Source organism: Danio rerio, chromosome 3 (genome assembly GCF_052040795.2).
Source record: "Danio rerio strain M-AB ecotype USA chromosome 3, GRCz13ab, whole genome shotgun sequence".
NCBI lineage: Eukaryota > Metazoa > Chordata > Actinopteri > Cypriniformes > Danionidae > Danio > Danio rerio.
In genome coordinates this window covers 21,660,858-21,681,209 of record NC_141023.1, presented here as the reverse complement: position 1 = coordinate 21,681,209, position 20,352 = coordinate 21,660,858, and the positions used below count along the sequence as shown (strand labels likewise).

Below are 20,352 nucleotides of genomic sequence, written 5' to 3'. Positions count from 1 at the left end.
AAGTCCAGGCTCCGGGCAGCTGTCGCTTACGCACGGGTGTCTTGAATGAAACCTGAGAAACGCCTCAGGTAGGATCATCACTTCGCCTCAAACTTCTGACACTCTGCCAACTTCTCGCAACTCTCACACTCCTGGAGGATAAAAGCCGGGTTATGAGGACTTAAAGGAAGATTTCAAGCACGATGGTAATGTTTATGTTGACTATACCTTTTCATACCGACAGTAGTGAAGATTTTTGCACTTCAGGCAGTTCTTCCGGTTATTTCATTCTGCAGGTGGATGGAACATAAATCGTTTTAATAATGCAAATTAAATGAACACACGTTTAAAAGTATGTATGCATATATCGAATAAGTCTATTATTTCACAGGCCATCTGCGCCATGTCGAAAGATTGCAACATCACGATAACCTGAAGTGAGGTATTTATAGAATATATATTTTTATAGATCGTATTTTCTTTTTATAGACAGACTAGCTTATTTATTTATTTATTTATTTATTTATTTATTTATTTATTTATTTATTTATTTTAATCATAAGGAGCATGTGGCGATGGAGCACAGATGCCCGTCTCTCAAAATAAAATTGCACATGCGCACGCTGAAGATTGTGGTTTTAATCCCCTACCTAAAGGTAGACTAATGCTTGATAATTTAAAGCCCGCGTGAACCAAAACTGCTGAGACTTCTTTCTGTAGCCTATGTTGATGTAGCCTACTGCCACCTGAAACAGAATAATGAGTAAGTTTCTTTTTGAGCATCATTCTTTTTTCATCAAACTGAGGCCGTCAAACAGACGTCAACAGAATAGGACAGGTGTCTTGACATTTTATTCTACCCATCAGATTATGCTACCAACACTGTGTTTAAATAGTTCTGAGGTTGGGGTTAGGGATTAGGTAGGTTGGGGCGATAATACATATCAAATTACATAAAAATTTACACTGGTAGCAAAATCTGAGGGCAGCATGCGAGTCATCAAAATGTGCTACCTACTTTTTGAATGGAAGGACACTGCGGACATTTGTAGGACACTGACAAAGTAGAACAAATCGACAGAACACCGCCACTACAAACAGAAGCAAAAGGTCAATTTTTGATTGAAGATTACCAAAACAAACATTTTGTATGCAGTGGATTAATGGCACAGATTTATTGTTCACTTAAAGACTAACAATGTGCACTAGCAAAATAAACATTGAGAATTATGATTTCACTCTGACTTTAATGACCTCCCTGATATGTAGGCTAGTACTACTACTACTACTACTACTACTAATAATAATAATAATAATAATAAATAATTCCTTTCATTTACATAGCGCTTTTCTGGACACTCAAAGTGCTTTACACATTGGGGGAAATATCTACATCCACCACCAGTATGCACAGGGGTGGAATGGGACAAAAATTCAGCCCTGGCACTGTAGCCACATCAGCCCACATTACTACACCGACACAGCCCCACCCACGGACACGCACATTCACTATTTATTTTGGTGAACAGATGGTGAAATAATATGACATTCTTGCCAGATTTTGATTACGTCTGGGTAACCTCGGATTGGGTCGGCCCATCTTGAAATTAGGTGGCCGTTGCCGATTGGGCCAAATGCTTAACATTTATGAATATTCTTCTTCTTTTTTATTATTATTTTTTTATTATTTATGTTTTTTATTTATCATCATCATAATATCACATCTAGCAAGAGATAAAAGCTGCCTGCACGTAAAAAAAAAAAAAAAAAAAAAAAAAAAACTGACCGGCCCACATTTAAAAATTGGTCCGGCCTTTCTGCCATTTGCCAGAATTGCCAGATGGCCAGTCCGCCCCTGAGTATGCAGCAACAACCTGGATGATACGACAGCAGCCATAATGCGCCAGACCACACACACCAGCTGATTGGTGGAGAGGAGATAATTATGATATGGAGATGGTTAGGAGGCCATGATGGACGGAGGTGAGTGGGCAAATTAAACCAGAACTCTCTTTCAATTAACATTTTGGGATTTCACAGAGAGTTGGGAACTCGGTTTACCATCTCATCCAAAAGACGGCGCTCACTGAGCAGTATAGAGTCCCCTTCACTATACTGGGGCGTTATGACCCATACAGACTACAGTTTGAGTGCCCCCTGCTTGCCTCACTAACACCACTTCTGGGAGCTATAGTTTTCCCATGTGGTCTCCCAGGTACTGACCAGGTGCAGCCCTGCTTGGCTTCAGTGGGTGACCATGTAAGAGTTGCAGAGAGCTAGCTACCAGCTATTATAGCTCAAAAGAGCCCTGTCCGCACACACATAAAAAAATACTATAGTACTTTGTAATAAATACTGTAGCGATTTTAAACCACACAAAAATAAAACGGATTTATTATTATTTTCTTACATTTTAATTTTATTATTGTTATAATTCTGTAGTTGCAGTGGTAATACAACACCTTATATAGCGTAAACAAATGACCCAATACTGTAGTTTTGGTATATTTAGGTATATTATACAACATTCATATATTCGTTCATTTTCCTTTGGCTTGGTCCGTTATTTATCAGGGGTCATTATCAGGGAGCTAGTTACTAATCATAGAACCTTTAGTGTTTCAGTGATAAACAAATCAGTGTTTTTAACAAATGTTCAAGTGGTCAGTTTTAGCATGAATGCCTTCAAGAGAATGTAATTTACCAACTCAGTTCATGCATTTAGTTCAGAAAAAGTTTTGAATTAACTTTATGAACTTAGAGTTTATGTGTTATGTGTTATGCAAATAAGTAAAATAACATTTTTGTACTGATCGGTTGAGTGAGTTATTCAGTGACTCACTAATAATAATAACACAAAAAGCCACTCACTTTCCCTATACGCATTGTTACAATGAAACACGCAGAAAGAGTCAATAAAATCTGACTCGTTCAGATTAATCAAAATATAGTTAATGGAGTAATGGGTTTCATGAAAGCTGACTACTGCATATACAGATGTGAAACGAATGTGTGTAGTCTATTATTGAAAGTATATGCAGGCTTCATAAAATTCTACTAAACAGATGGGTTCTGTTCACTTGCGCCAAGTGGCTCTTGGTGCAACTGATTCAACTGCCCTGAAAATACAAAAGCACATATTCATATGGTTCACGATGTTCTATGAGGAACTGCATTAAGTCATGCTTTCTGAGTATCCGAAGATGAAAACAGGAAATTAAAAAGAATAGACAGTATTCATACACAAGACCAGATCCTCTGTTCCCTCTCTTCATTTGACTTGTGTGTGTATTTCCAGAGAATTTCTGGAAGAGGATTAATCTGGTGCAGGATTTAGCCGACACAAAAACGCCTTGTGGAAAATGAGCTACTTCGTACAAAACAATAGTGCATTCAGACTTATAATTCACAATGAAAACTCAGTAATGGACTAGAGACACCGAAACGTCTGTGACATGATGAATTGCTGTTCAGAATTAATTTGATACTGCTGGAGAGGTCAGCTACATTGCACTGTGAATTTTCCCATGGCGAATTCTGTAGAATCTTTATGTATATGTATGATTGAATGGTGTGACTGATAATGCATCTACAACGGTTGTTTAAAGGTGTACAGTATATTGAGATATGACTACCAGACTTGAGCTTGAACTTCTATTTCAGACAGAAACTGTAAATCCACCTGTCTGACCACCTGTCATTTCACCCCATGCTGACAGCACAACAGCTCTACCTACTGGTCAATTTTAGTAATTCACTAGAATACAATATTCAAAGGGATAGTTCACCCAAGACTGAACTTCTGTCCTTTTCTCACCCTTCACTAATTCCAAACTGGGTTGAAATTTTTTCTTATGTTGGACACAAAAGAAGATATTTGGAGAGAACTGAGGGGAAAGAATGAAAACTGGTTAGCACTGACTTATATAGTATTTGTTTTTCCTACTAATGTAGTCAATGGTTACTGCTTTTTAGCTTTCCTCAAAACTCATAAAAATTTGGAACCACTTGAGGGTGAGTACATTTTCATTTTCATGCGAATTAACCCTTTAACGAATTAGATTTAGAAATTAAAATGTACTGATAATTTATAGTAATTTTTAGGAGAACATGCAGGATATTTCTTCATAAACTGGACTTTCATGTTCAGTGGTTGGATCTTCCAAGTTTCAGTGCAGCTTCAAAGAACTCTAATCCAGCTGAGGAACAAGGGTTTTACCTAATGAAACAATCAAGAACTTTGTTAAGAATTTTTATATATTCGTGCTATAGGTGAATTGGATGAACTAAATTGGCCGTAGTGTATGAGAGTGTAAAACATATGTTTAAAACATGGAATAGTTGCTGGTTTGTTCCACTGTGGTGACCCCTGAAAAATAAGGGACTAAACCAAAGGAAAATAAATGAATATGAATATAAATATATACACACACAGTATATAGGATTTGTCATTTTCTTAAAAACATTACAATTTATATACTTTCCAATAAAAAAAAAAAATCATTTGGCACTATCCAATTAAACTTGGAACGTCCACAATACTGAGGAAAAATCCAGAAATATTTATCTTTTCTGCTTGTTTGCACTTTATATTGCCTCAACTGCATGTTAATGTTTTAATTTTCAATGAATATTGAGATGTGTGTTTTATAATTTGCTTATCTTAATTGTACCTGCAGTGAAAATAAAAGTTCGACAACAGATAAGGAAAATCCCGTCAGCCATATTTAGAGCAAGATTAAAAATGACAATGTTCACTTAAATAACTTTTCTCTTTTTATAAAATCAACAACAGATATGTTAATGCTGCCCTCGTGTGGAGCATAGTGAAAAATACACAGTTTGGATATTGGTAAAAGTAAAAAGCTATAATACATAAAAGCATTGCTGACCACAAATAAAGTCTAAAAAATCATTTTTACATTGTACATTTCACAAGAAATAAAAGGAAATAGCAAGTAATACTTTGAATTACAGAAATAGCATTTACTTTTAAAAGACTCTACAATAATCTTGGATTCTGACGTTTCTTCTAATATTTTAGTGTTTTTTATGTATTATGTTGCTTAATTGAGTAACAACAGTACTAACAAGTACTAGAACAGTAGCATTTTTTGTTATAATTTGAGGAAATGTTATTATATTTGAGGAAACTGTTGCTGCTGCAAAAACACAAAACTGAATTAATAAGCAATGAATGTAAATATAAAATCACTATTTCTTATGTAAACAATACTATTTCATATATACAGTAGCACAGTTTTTGTCTTGTTTCTACAAGAAATATCTTAATATTCTTAAATCAAAAAGCATTTTTGACAAGCAAAAAAATATCTTGTTTCAGAAATAATACGTCAAAATAAAATGAGTTTTTCCTTAAAACAAGGAAAAATAATCTGCCAATGTGGAAGTTCCTAGTTTTAATCTAAAAAAAAAGTCTTAATACTAAAGTTTTCTCTTTAAAATAAGTTTACTGTACTTGTTGTAAGGAAAAACTCACTTAATTTTTTTTTTTTTTTTTTTTGAAAAAAGAACAATTTTTTTGTCTTGGAAATGCTTCTTGATATAAGAACAGTTGATTTTTTGCAGTATGACAGAATGATGATTCAGTACATACCGACTTATATAAAGTTCTCAACACACATACTTACATCCTGTAAACGCTCTTCTCCTCCTACTCTGTCAGTGAGTGTTCATGTAGACTTAACAACATGAAACCAGAGCCTGCATCTCAGTGTCTAGAGACGGACATCCCACAGAGGAAGACCTAGAAAGAGCGGATGGGAATCACAGCAAACAGAAGAGGCTCATGGTGTAGGATTCACAGTACTGTCTATAGATGCAAACAGACACCGGCTGAGTTATAGGGGTTTACACACCACCCCTGCTGTCTCATGTGGTTCACTAAAGGTTTCTGGGATTTACACCACAGCTGTAATGACAGACGGAGTATGAAACTGGAATTTAACCTAGACTGAGCACTGGCATAGATGCAGATTAGAAAGTGGATTACTGGATTCTTCTTCATACCTTTTAACGAGTTTTCATCTGTCTGCGTGTTGATGTTGAGCTTTCTGTCCAGTTTTTCTTACACAGATTCCAGTGGAAGCTTTTTTCCCTTTTTGCTGTAAATAAAGATTCTGTCATTATTTATTAATCCTCATTTAGCTTTAAACTTGTATGTCATTTTTTGTTAATGAACACGCTGCTCCATAAAGCAAAAGAATAATGTAAATTAATACAATTATATAATTGTTATAATAATTATTTATTCATTATTTATTTCTTATTGGCTTAGTCCCTTTATTTATCTGGGGTCACCTCTGCAAAATGAACCGCCAACTTGCTGTATACACCATATGTTTTACACAGCGATGCCCTACCAGCTGCAACCCAACAATGGGAAACACCCATACACACTCACTCACACACATACGTACTGCTAATTTAGATTATTCAATACACCTATAGCGCACGTCTTTGGACTGTGGTGGAAAACGGGGCACCTGTAGGAAACCCACATGAACACAGGAAGAACATGCAAACTCCCCACATATGTCAACTGATCCAGCCGGTGCTCGAACCAGCGACCTTCTTGCTGTGAGGTGACAGTGCTACCCACTGAGCCACTGTTTTTGCCCACAGTATAATTAATATAGCTAAATTAATCAACCAATTACGACATAATTTCAGGCCAAAACAAAGTTCATTTGAAGATTTAAAAATATGCATTCAAAAGAATTACAAGTGATATTGAACAATTTTATCATTGTAATTTATTTATTTTTATTCAGTGGTCACTTTGTCATAAAAAATTATTATTAAAATAAATGATTAAGAAAATAATAATAAAAAGGAAAAATACATTAATTCAGCAAAGAATGTTAAATTAATCTGAAGCAGCAAGACAAATGTGACGTTGTTGCAAATATGTATATATTATATTTCCTTTAAATTTTCCTTATTAGCAAATCATATTTGAATGATTTCAAATGAGGATCAATAAACTTTAGAGTATGTTAAAATACAAATGATCATTTATAATAAAATTAAATAATCATTTTAATAATATTAAATTAATCAATATAACTGTGAAGTATAAATATAAATTGTTTATATAATAAATAAAATGAATACATTTTAAAGAATTTTAATAAATGCCAGTTGGCGTTTCAGTGTGTAGTTTGCTATTCTCGCCGTGTTGGCGTGTGTTTCCTCTGGGTTCTCCGGTTTCCACCTGTCCAAAGATATGTGCTATAAGTGAATGGAATAAACTAAATTGGCTGTAGTGAATGAGAGTGTGTGTAAATGTTAGAGTGTATGAGTGTTTCCCTCTACTGGGTTGCAGCTGGAAGGGCATCCGCTGCGTAAAACACATGCTGGAATAGTTGGTGGTTCATTCCGCTGTGGCGACCCCTGAAAAATAAGGAACTAAGCCAAAGGAAAATGAATTAATGTATTTTTGGTGAAATGAATGCTTCCTTGGTGAGCTTTAATACAGCAGCGTATTATTTTTCATAATGTAGGTTATTCCATCATCATTCCATAGTTGTTTGAAAAGGTTAAACCGGTGAACACTTCTCCTGTCTCCTATTGTTACTAGTGTCTCCAGCAGGCGCCTCAGTGACAGACCTCAGAGGTTAAAAAAGCAAGAATGGCAAGCAGTTGCTGCTCATAGCAAAACAATACACAAGGTGTTTATCCCCAACAATTCCCTTGATCTCCCGAAACTCACGGAGTCTGTCAGAAAAACTTCAAATCTAAACAAAGGGTAATGGATATAGAAACATCAGTAAGTAAACTTTCTTGATTATTTTCATTACACTTGCTGATTTACTCAAAATAATGAGTTATATTAGATTGTTGTGGCACATCTACAAAACATCAGCTTAAAGGGATTGTTCACCCAAAAATTTAAAATGGAAGTCTGTGGTTACAAAGTTTCAAAGTCTGGATGTGCGGATGTGTGTTCACCTGAAAAAAAAAAAAAAACCACACAAGGATTCAAAAAGTGAGCAGTTTTTCATTTTTGGGTGAACTATCCCTTTAATATCCCTTAAATGCATACCCAAAAAACTCCTCCTGTTAGGATTTACTGTAGTCACATGATGAAAATTTGTGCTAAAAACTTGGACAGTTATTTTTGCATCTGACCTTCTCGCATGTTCATTCAGATGCAAAAACATGTAGGGGAAAATCATTTAAATGGCTGAGGAAATGACATTTATTATTGTTTATGGTTGTCAGTTGATATTTGCAGCTACTATATATATATATATATATATATATATATATATATATATATATATATATAAACATATATATATATATAAATATATATATATATATATATATACAAACATATATATATATATAAACATATATATATATATATATACATATATATATATATATATATATATAAACATATATATATATATTGTGACGAGCGTCCCAAAGGATCATCAGCGTCGCCCAGGAAACTAAGGAGAAACACCTGCAAGCCCTCAACTCAGACTGATCGGCCCCAGCTGCAGCCCATCAGCCGGCTTGCATTTAAACTGCAGCAACACAGCAGAACGGGGAGAAGTCTCTCCAGGAGAACAAGCACTAACTCGCTCTCTCTCTATTTTCCCAGACAGCAGCTGAGAACCTGCCGGAACCACAGAGGCACTTCAATAATCCACTGTCACACTGGGAAAGGAGCACAAAGAGCACACAAGCCACCAACCTAAATTCACCACTGAAAGAAATCTTTTGTAAATAAACCACCCTCCGGGGCACTTATATGAGCTCTCACTTGTTGTGTGATTCTTCTCCCCGTGACATCTGGTGGAGAATGCGGGCAATTACAGAGAAGAATCACAGATAAGCGATCTCCTACCCCACACCATAATTATTATTAGGAGTATTTAAAAAAAAAAAAAAAAAATTTTTTTTTTTTTTTTTTTTTTCCCTCCAGTTTTGGTGAACGGCCCCCGGTCCCCTCCCAGTATGGAAGAGATTCTCCAACGGCTCACTGAGGTTAGCATCCGCCAACAACAAATTGTGGAGCACCTTGCCACCCGCCAGGGCAATACTGAGCAGGAACTCGCTGCCTTCCATGCCGCTGGCGCCCAAAGCATTCCGCTACCAGACCCCCGTGCCCAGGCAACAAAAATACTGCCAAAGCTCACTCCTTACGATGACGTGGAAGCTTTTCTGCAAATGTTTGAAAACACAGCCCATCGTGAAGGATGGCCACCCGAGGACTGGGCTCAGGTGTTGGCCCCCCTGTTAACCGGCGAGGCCCAACGTGCTTACTTCTCTCTCCCTACGGCCTCAGCAGAGAGGTATTCAGATGTAAAGAGAGAAATCCTGAGCCGGTTGGGATTGTCCTCAATCTGTGCAGCCCAGGGTTTCTTCGAATGGGAGTATAAACCCCGAGCACCAGCCCGTGCCCAGATAGCAGAACTCACACGATTGGCACACCACTGGTTGTTGGAGGGCAGTCCCACAGCGGAACAGGTAGCGGAACGTGTGATCGTGGATCGCGTGCTTCGAGCTCTCCCTCGCTCACACCGACGGGCGGTCGGTATGAGGAACCCCATAACCTCCCTGGACCTGGTGGAGGCCATCGAATTGGCGGATGCAACCCAACAACGGGATGGAGGGGAGCGGATGGTGCCGTTCCCCCGGAGGGTGGTCCAGGAGCGACGCACACCAGAGGGTCCCTCACGATCAGTCAACAGGCCAGCAGCACCCTCTCCACGAGATGAGCCTATGCCATCTGCGGATCCCCCGCAGCCTGGGCGAGGATGGTTGGCAGGCTGTATTGTTCACAGTGACCCACCATATGGAACTCCTGAGGCCGACATCAAGGTCAATGGAAAACCGCTTCGGGCCCTTCTTGACTCAGGCAGTGCAGTAAGTCTGGTTCAAACTCATCTCCTACCCCCACGGAGAAACACAAAAACATTCCTTCCCATCACCTGTGTCCATGGGGACACCCGACAAGTTCCGGCTCGACGGGTGACAATCTCTGCAGCCCCGGGGGCTTGGTCTATCGAGGTGGGACTTGTGGAGGACCTCCCGGTCCCAGCCCTTATAGGAAGAGACTGGCCGGGGTTTGACCGCCTGCTTGCGACCACAATGCAGCCTGCCAGCCTTCAAGTAAGCCGCCGAAGAAGGAGAGCCAGCCGAGGACCTCATCAGCGGCCTGCACTGGTAGCCACAGACAGCGGGAGAGACGGTAAGCCCCCTCCCCAATCTTCTAATCTGTTCTATGATGTGTTCCAGCAAGTAACGGGAGGGAGCTCCTTTGCTAAGGAACAACGGGATGATGACCGGCTGAAACATTGTTGGACCCAGGTGCGTGTCATTGAGGGCCAAAGACACTCAACCATCACCCCATCCTCTCCCGCACTTTGTAGTTCAAAATGGCCTGTTGTACTGCGTCGCACAGCGAAGGGGGGAGGTGAAACAGCTACTTGTGGTGCCCCGTGCCAAGACAGAAACTGTGATGGACCTGGCTCACTCCCACCCGATGGCCGGTCACCTTGGAGTTGAGAACACCACACAGCGGATCCGGGATCGCTTCCACTGGCCGGGTCTGGAAGCTGATATAAAACGATTCTGTCAAGCCTGCCCCACCTGCCAGGTGACCTCGCCCAGAAAGCCTCCCCCTAGCCCGCTGATCCCATTACCCATTATTGAGGTGCCCTTTGAGCGAATCGGGATGGACCTGGTTGGGCCGTTGCCAAAGTCGGCCCGGGGACATGAGCATATTCTGGTGATCGTTGATTATGCCACCCGGTATCCAGAAGCAATCCCCCTCAGGAAAGCCACTTCTAAAGCCATTGCCCAGGAGCTCTTCCTCCTGTCAAGCCGGGTCGGTATCCCAGCAGAGATATTGACTGACCAGGGTACCCCCTTTATGTCTCGGTTAATGGCTGACCTCTGCCGACTACTGCAGGTGAAGCAGTTAAGGACCACAGTGTACCACCCACAGACAGATGGGTTGGTCGAACGATTCAACCAAACGCTAAAACAAATGCTAAGGAAAGTAGTGGCTGAAGACAAACGTGACTGGGACCTCATGCTGCCCTATGTCCTCTTCGGCATACGAGAAGTGCCCCAGTCCTCAACTGGCTTCACTCCCTTCGAACTCCTTTTTGGCCGTCAGCCCCGGGGCCTTCTAGATGTGGCTAAGGAAGCCTGGGAGCAGCAGCCGGCAGCGCATCGGTCCATAGTTGAGCATGTGAGACAGATGAGGGAGAAGATCGACCGGGTCATGCCGTTAGTCCGTGAGCATCTGGTCAAAGCCCAACAAGCCCAACAGCGCCACTATGACCGGGCAGCCCAACCACGGGAGTTCCAGCCCGGAGATCGAGTGATGGTCCTGATCCCGAATGCCGCCTGCAAGTTTCTTGCCACCTGGCAAGGCCCCTTCACCATTCTGGAAAAAATTGGGCCAGTCACATATCGGGTGAGGCAACCTGGAAAAAGAAGAGCTGACCAACTGTATCACATCAATCTTCTAAAAAAATGGGTGGGTACCAGGGACCAACTCGCAGCCCTCGCCACCTCCGATCCCGTGGTTGTAGATGTCAACCCTCACCTCTCGGCTATCCAAAAGGGAGAGCTCCATCACCTGGTCAGTCAGTTCTCTGATGTGTTTTCAGTACTCCCGGGTTGGACGAACATCATCAAGCATGATATCCACACTCCAGTTGGCAACATCATTCGACAACGGCCTTACCGGGTCCCTGAAGCTCGTCGGCAGGCTATTGAGGAGGAAGTAAAACAAATGCTGAAGTTAGGGGTGATTGAGCCGTCACGCAGTCCATGGTCCAGCCCAATCGTAATGGTACCAAAGTCTGACGGCACTCTCCGCTTCTGCAATGACTTCCGAAGGCTCAATGAGATCTCAGAGTTTGACGGATATCCCATGCCTCGGGTGGATGAGCTGCTGGATCGCCTGGGAAGGGCCCGGTACATCTCAACTCTGGACCTAACCAAAGGTTATTGGCAAGTACCCCTATCTGAGGAAGCCAAAGCCAAGACCGCCTTCTCTACCCCTAGTGGCCACTGGCAATACCGGACCCTTCCCTTCGGCCTGCATGGAGCTCCCGCCACCTTCCAGCGGCTCATGGATATTGTCCTTCGCCCTCACCAAGCCTACGCTGCCGCATACCTAGATGATGTTGTCATTCATTCTGAGACATGGGAAGACCATCTAGATCGCCTGCGGAGAGTGCTGTCGGAACTCAGAAGGGCTGGACTCACCGCCAACCCCCGCAAATGCCACCTTGCGCTCCATGAAGCCAAATATCTGGGTTTTCAGGTGGGACGAGGGCTAATCCAGCCCCAGGAAAAGAAGGTGGAAGCAATTCGTAATGCACCAAAGCCGGAAACAAAAACCCAGGTACGAGCCTTTTTGGGGTTGGCGGGATATTATCGATGCTTCATACCTAACTTTGCCTCTCTAGCCGCCCCCCTTTCAGACCTGACCAGGAAGGGGCAGCCTGAGAAGATCTGTTGGACGACTGCTGCAGAAGAGGCACTACACAAAGTAAAAATGGCACTGACATCTGAGCCAGTTCTTCGGGCCCCGGACTTCGCCTGCCCCTTCCTGCTGCAAACTGATGCTTCTGACACAGGACTAGGAGCAGTCCTGTCCCAGATACAGGAAGGTGAGGAACACCCAATCTTGTATATTAGCAGGAAGCTGCTCCCAGCCGAGAAGAACTACGCAACAGTGGAGAAAGAAGCTCTGGCCATAAAATGGGCAGTTCTGGAGCTGCGATATTACCTCCTGGGCCGCAGCTTTACCCTTGTCACTGACCACGCTCCCCTACAATGGATGGCCCGGGCCAAAGATACTAACGCCAGGGTGACTCGGTGGTTCCTCGCTCTCCAGGACTTCCATTTTGTGGTACGTCATCGGGCCGGAGCCGCTAACGCCAATGCAGATGGCCTCTCTCGGGTCTGGGCAGCTTTTGCAGGTCTGTCAGGGGTCATTCCCCTCCCAACCCCTAAATTACCCCTACTGGCTCACATCACCCCTCGGACCAGGACGACGCTTAGGGGGGGGGAATGTGACGAGCGTCCCAAAGGATCATCAGCGTCGCCCAGGAAACTAAGGAGAAACACCTGCAAGCCCTCAACTCAGACTGATCGGCCCCAGCTGCAGCCCATCAGCCGGCTTGCATTTAAACTGCAGCAACACAGCAGAACGGGGAGAAGTCTCTCCAGGAGAACAAGCACTAACTCGCTCTCTCTCTATTTTCCCAGACAGCAGCTGAGAACCTGCCGGAACCACAGAGGCACTTCAATAATCCACTGTCACACTGGGAAAGGAGCACAAAGAGCACACAAGCCACCAACCTAAATTCACCACTGAAAGAAATCTTTTGTAAATAAACCACCCTCCGGGGCACTTATATGAGCTCTCACTTGTTGTGTGATTCTTCTCCCCGTGACAATATATATAAATATATATGTATATATATATATATATATATATATATATATATATATAAATATGTTTTTATATGTATATATATATATATATATATATATATATATATATATATATATATATATATATATATATATATATATATATATAACATATATATATATATATATATATATATATATATATATATATATATATATATATGTTTTTATATGTATATATATATGTATATATATATATATATATATATATATATATATATATATATATATATAAAACACACACATATATATATATATATATATATATATATATATATATATATATATATATATATATATATATATATATATATATATATATATATAAAACAGCTACTATATATATATATATATATATATATATATATATATATATATATATACATACAAAAAAACAATCAGTCATAGCAGTTGCATGTTTTGCCAAAATTCTGCCTAATTCCTAAAAATAATTAGAAATTACACTTACAGAAATAAAGGTACAAAAGTAGCCAATATGGCCTCAAAAAAGTAGACGATTGTCCATAAACTGTCCTTATATAGAGTACATCCAATTCACATTTATGCACTTTTAAGGGTCAAATGTGGATCTGTAAGGTATAAACATGTACCCTACTGCCTCAGTGACAACTTTTTGCCTTTGTTTATTAAAGTGAACTATAAAGTATGAATGTAAAGCAGTGGTGAATGCGGTTTCTCGTTCTGCATCTGTCTCAGGATTCTGGCTAATGAATATATGAGCGTCCTGTCCTTGTTTGGAGGAGGTTAAAATGATAATGGGAAGGACCAAGCCTTTTGACCCATTGAGGAGGGTATAAAAACCTCTCATTCCTGATACTCTTCAGCTCATCGTCGTGGTGGAAGAATGGCTCCTAAAAAAGCTGAACCGAAGAAAGAGGCAGCAAAGCCAGCACCCCCTCCTGAACCAGAGAAACCCAAGGAGCCTCAGTTTGACCTTAAAAGCATTAAAGTATGTACATTTATGTTGTTGTTTTTGGCATTGCTATTTTACTAACACCCCAGTTTTAGTCCATCTGAGAGCAGATACAGGACTGTAAAAAACGTTAATTCATAAAATCCAAGTTGAACTAATAATTTTATTTGGGTTTAGTTAAGATGACTTATTTCATTGCAAAAACAATACTTTTTTTCTTATCTCATTGGCAGATTTTTATTTATTGATTTTTGCTTGTTTTAAGGAAAAGCTCACTTTGATATTATTTCTGAAAACAAGACAATATATTTTAACTAATCTAGAAAATGCTTCTTGGTTAAATCATTTTAGATATATGGACTAATAGCAAGAAAACAACTTTATGTAAGATTTACTTAAAGCATTTTTGCATTATCTGCATGCACAAAACATAGTTATTTGAATATTGATATTTCTAAACATTCCTCACTATTTAATCACAGTCAAATGGTTCAAAACTTCCATGAATATTTTTCTTCTGTTGAACACAAAACAAGATATTCTGAATCATTTTTCAGGATGTTTTTTTCCCAACAATTTTTAGAATATCTTCATTTGTACTCTACAGTACAAATGAAAAAACAACAAAAACAACAGATCTGAAACAAGTAATGAGTAATTGATGACAGTTCACCCAAAAATGTAAATTCTATCTCTTTAAATCAAGGTTTATTTTCAGATTAGAAAGACTAATGTTGACTGCAAATCTAATGCAATAGATGTTAATATTTATTTAAGAAAAATAATAACCAACGTGGTTTCCAACCACAAAACGGAAGAAAGAAGAGACTTTCAAGACCTCACTAAGAAATCAGGTGGTCAAATTTGACATATGAGAGATGAATATTAATAAACAAAATCTAAGCTTTTAAAAGTTGTTGCAGCACACAAAAATCACATTTAAAATACAGTTGTCATATTTTGCTATTGTAAATCAATTTTAGATTAATATACTTTGAATTAACTTCTTAGTTATTATTGCACTTTGTTTTGGTTTGTAACAAAAAACCTTCCTGATATTAATGAGGATTAAACCAGTTCAAGAAACCCCATTGAGTAAAAAAGGCCTATTTGGATATTGATTAGTCTTAGTCTAACATTGTTATTTAAGTATGGCACATAAGCTGCCCTGCATGACAAAATGGCTCAAAATCAATAAAATAAGGTTAAAAGGTTTCACACAAAACTTTAGGTTTAAAAGTCCCATCTCCGCTAAGTGCCTGTATGTGAAAACATAAATGTTTAGTCGTATTGATCTGATACCACATCTGCATCTTTAACTAACCTGAGCATCACAGTTGGGGATTCTTGTTGTCAAACACAGCTTTGCATGCAGCTGCCTGCAAAAAAGTACAAAAGTAGTATAAACAAACAGACATTTTTCAGATGAAAACGATAGTGTTCGTTAGTTTAGCATTCCCGCAAGGAGGTCTCTCAGTTATGCAGACTATTTGGTTGGGGTTTTACAGTAATTCCCTCTGGTCTGAGAACACACGTCTGTTATTCTTAGTCTCCCTGAGTGGTGAGCAGCTGACTTTTGTTGAATGACTTTGGAAACCATCTTAAGGCGACTACAAACATCTGTATTTCCATTGTGATTTTCCAAGGTTAACTGTTTCATCATGTTATAAGAATATTGCATAAGGAGAAAGCTCCACTTCAATATTGTTTATAAATAATTAGGATAATCATAACATTATACTGTACATTACATTAAGAGTTTCTTATATAAATGTCTACTACAAGATCTTTTGTTTTTCCTCCCAGGTTGAGTTTACAGCAGACCAGATTGAAGGTAAAGATTTATAAAATGTAAACAAACCTACATTTCATGTATTCAATGCTTTGGCAGATAAGGGGAAGAATGACCACAAAGATGACACTGAACCACAAAATATTTTGTCATTTTATTATTGAAATCAAATACATCTGAATAATAAAAAGGTAAATAAATACATAAGCTTTCCATTGGTCTATGGTTTGTAGGATATAGGACAATATTTGGCTGAGATACTATTTGAAAATCTGTAATCTGAGGGTTCAGAAATAAAAATACTAAGAAAATCAAGTTGCCCAAATTAAACTGTTAGCAATGCACATCACTTTTCAAATATGCAATTGACATTTTTACAATATGAAATGTAATAAACATCTTCATGGAACATGATCTTTACTCAGATTTACAATGGTTTGGCATAAAAGAAAAAAATAATAATTTTGACCCATTTATAATGTTTATGTCAACACAATCTCACGCCATACGTTTTTGATTTAGTGGCTAATTTAAATAGATTTGCAGTCTCATTCATACATTTTAGTACAATATGCTAATCCCACAATGACGGTTTAGGGGTAATGTTTGGTGCCATGACTCCTTTTTAAAATAGTTTAAAAACAGTCATTCTCGATGACTAAACTCTGAATTAGTGTGAATTAGCTGACAAAATGTAAAATAGTAAGATTTCTTCATGAGATCAGGCTGGTTTTTGTCTATCGCCAAAAATATACCCTTTGTTCCAAGGTCACAAATACACTTCTGCAGTTAATTTACTGAACCTCAGACCATCAAAATGATGTGACTTTTTTGAGCATGTATTTTTTTATGTCTTTAATACTCTGCTTAATATAAAAAATATCTATGGATGACCCAAGAGTGAGAAAATAAAGAAATATTTCCATCTTCTTTATTTAATACAATATTTACTGTAAATATCCCCATTTCCACACAGAATTTAAAGAGACCTTCATGCTGTTCGACAGAACGCCAGCAAGTGAAATGAAGATCACTTATGCCCAGTGTGGGGATGTCATGAGAGCACTGGGGCTGAATCCTACAAACGCAGAGGTCCTTAAAGTACTGGGAAAACCCAGACCTGAGGGTGAGAGAAATAAACTGCTTCACAGTACAGAATTAACCATTGATTGTTTGCACTGAAAAAACAAAATGATTCAAAGATGATTCCATGTATTTGCTAATTTCTTTCAAGGTAAGAAGTTGTAAACAATTTATTTGGGTTGAATTTAAACAAACAAACTAAGTTGAACATTTTGAAAAGCAATTTGCTTGTTTAAATTCAACCCATATAGATTGTTTGCAACAGTTTTGCAGAGATAATGTTTTCAGTGTTTTTTTTTAAAGATTTAGGTGCTAATATATACATTTTAGGGCCTAAAATTAAAACACTAATATGGACCTTCAACCTTTATTTCTGAGACTGTTTGTTTTGTTGAACACAAAAGAAGATATTTTGAAAAATGTTGGTATTTGTTTATTTTAACATTTATCCTTTTTTCTCTAGAAATGAACACCAAAATGATTGACTTCGAGACTTTCCTGCCTATGTTCCAACATGTGTCCAGGTCCAAAGATCAGGGCACTTTTGAGGACTTTGTTGAGGGCTTGCGAGTGTTTGATAAGGAAGGAAATGGCACTGTAATGGGCGCTGAACTTCGCCATGTACTTGCAACATTGGGTAAATACAAAGCAGTTCCTCTATGACAGTCTTTCTCAACCACATTCCTGGAGGACCACCAGCTCTGCACATTTTTCATGTCTCCTTAACCAAACACACCTAATTCACATCATCAGCTTATTAGCATAGACATCCAAAACATGCAATTTTGGTGGTGCTCAAGGAATGTGGAGAGAAACAACTACTAACAAACCCAATGCAAAGATCTACTGGAATATAAGCAGCATCCTAAAATCTGTGTGTTTACATGGATATTTATTGAGATTAGAGATGTGTAACGGGTGTTCGAAATCATCGCTCACAGAATATCACATTTCTTTTCTGCAGGTGAAAAGATGACAGAATCAGAAGTTGAACAGCTGATGGCAGGACAGGAAGATGGAAATGGATGTGTCAACTATGAAGGTTTGAACATGAAAAGCTAAAACTCTCCTAAAAATCTCTGAAAGCTTGTACAGTCTGCTATTTACTTCTATATGGTTTCTGTATATAGTAACATTAAAAAGTAGGCTCTTTTTTTTAAATAAATACTTTTATTCCACAAGGATTGATAAAAAGTGATGGGAAAAGTATATTGTCAATTAAAAAAAAAAAAAAATTGAATAAAATAAAATAAATATTTTTAATAAATATTTCTCTATCGACCAAAGATTTGATTAATTGTCATGGTTTCTAAAAAAAAAAAAGTTAAGCAGCACAATTGGTTTTAATATTAATATAATAATAAATGTTTCTTGAGCAGCATAATGAAATACTTTCCGAAGGATCATATGAGGTAATTGCGGCTACAATTCAGCTATACCGTGCCATCACAAGAATTAATTACATTTTAAATATATTCCTATAAAGATTACTCTGTTTTCAAACAAGTCTTTGGAAAATGAACAGAATATAGTTGTTACATCAAAAAAAATTATGCCATATACAGTAGTTACTGCTGACCTTATTTTTGGGTAGATGATAATCTTAGTCTTTTTATCTTTTTCTCCAACAGCATTTGTTAAACACATCATGGCTGGGTAAACACATAAGGTTAGTGCTGGTTGTGCATCATCAATTCAATGACAATGTCGCATTACAACTGAATACAAATACAAAAGGAAATGTTTAAAAAAGATCTGATTGTCTTCTTACGTTTCTCTTTTTCCATCGCAGGTAGTAATATGGCCCTTTTTTCTCCATTTATCAAGTGCTTCAGCCCAGCTCCCCGCTCTCCAGTGCCCTTGAACTACTTTTCCTGATGAGCTTTTTTCTGGTTTCATTTTTTTAACATGGTGTTGAACAGATTTTATAAAATGCTAAAAGAAACAATCTGATACCTTTTAGCAAACCTTTTCCAAAGAATGTACAAGTGAATAAATTTACTTACATGATACATACAGTACATTTCAGTTCATGTTTACTTAATTTAGTTAAATTTACCTGGGTCAACCTTCACAAAAGTCTTGAATGGAATAGAACTGGTAATAAAGGGTTAGTTCACCCAAAACTGCTAATTCTGTCATCTATTAAACACCATTTACTTGTCACAAACATGTTTGAATTTCTTCACTCTCAAAAAATGAAGGTACAAAAGCTGTCACTAGGGTGGTACTTTTTCAAAATGTACAATTTAGTCATTTTAAGTACTTATATATACATTTAAGGACATTACAAATACCTCTAAAATATTAATATAGACTTTTTAGGTACACTGACATCGTTTCTACCTTTATTTCTAAGAGTGTTTGTTCTGTTAAACACAAAAGAAAAATTTTTTTTTTTTTAAATGACTGCCATAAAATTTGTTTTCCTACTATGGAAGTCGATGGTTTCTGACATTCTTCAAAACATCTTCTTGTGTTTTCAACAGAAAAAAAAGAGTAAATGGGTAATACATTTTTGTTTTGGGGTGAACAATCTCAAATGTACATTTCCTTACCTCTGCTTTAATACAGCTGCAGCCAGATAGCTCTGAATGTGGGGATTTCCATACAAATGCATTACAGCAACAGCTGGAAAAGAAAACACTTTGTATCAAGAGTGAGATGAGAGCATAAGATGAATAATGGGAGGAAATTACCATTACTGTACATGTGTAAAACATTAGTTTGATTTCAGCTAAAGTCATTCAGTAAAACCTTTTAAATAAAGAGTGTACAGCATGAATGCAGCATTAATAATGTAATATGGTACCCTGATGTGATTATTGATGTATATTAGCTCTGAAATCTTCAACCTGGAGAAATAATTCATGAGTGTGACAGCAAACAACAAAAACAACAAGAAAATAATAAGTGTAAGCAGACTCTTCTGATGGAGCTCAAATAAAAAAAGAGACTTAAACTGTTGTCATCTCTTTTTTTAATGAAGCACACAAGATCACCTGTACTTTATTAAATGAACTACAAACTCTCTTTTTTTCCGCAGAAATACCCAATCCAC

General features: G+C 38.2%; 1 protein-coding gene across 2 annotated transcripts; it reads left to right on the top strand.

Annotated features, from left to right (window-relative positions):
* The first annotated feature begins 76 nt into the window (after nucleotides 1–76).
* Nucleotides 77–19,680, top strand: myl4 (myosin, light chain 4, alkali; atrial, embryonic). Of its 2 annotated transcripts, XM_087243226.1 has the most exons (8): nucleotides 77–185; nucleotides 14,328–14,452; nucleotides 16,223–16,250; nucleotides 17,185–17,334; nucleotides 17,755–17,928; nucleotides 18,256–18,333; nucleotides 18,923–18,960; nucleotides 19,084–19,680. In XM_087243226.1, the coding sequence occupies exons 2-7, from the start codon at nucleotides 14,348–14,350 to the stop codon at nucleotides 18,949–18,951; spliced, it is 564 nt and encodes a 187-aa protein (XP_087099352.1). In that variant the 5' UTR covers nucleotides 77–185; nucleotides 14,328–14,347; the 3' UTR covers nucleotides 18,952–18,960; nucleotides 19,084–19,680.
* Nucleotides 19,681–20,352: the final 672 nt, after the last annotated feature.

Bases quoted from the DNA above. Each gene is read 5' to 3' on its own strand.
- myl4 (XM_087243226.1), top strand. From the start codon at position 14,348: ATGGCTCCTAAAAAAGCTGAACCGAAGAAAGAGGCAGCAAAGCCAGCA. The intron at 17,929-18,255 runs GTAAATACAAAG...TCTTTTCTGCAG, and splicing joins CCATGTACTTGCAACATTGG to GTGAAAAGATGACAGAATCA. The intron at 18,334-18,922 runs GTTTGAACATGA...TTTCTCCAACAG, and splicing joins TGGATGTGTCAACTATGAAG to CATTTGTTAAACACATCATG.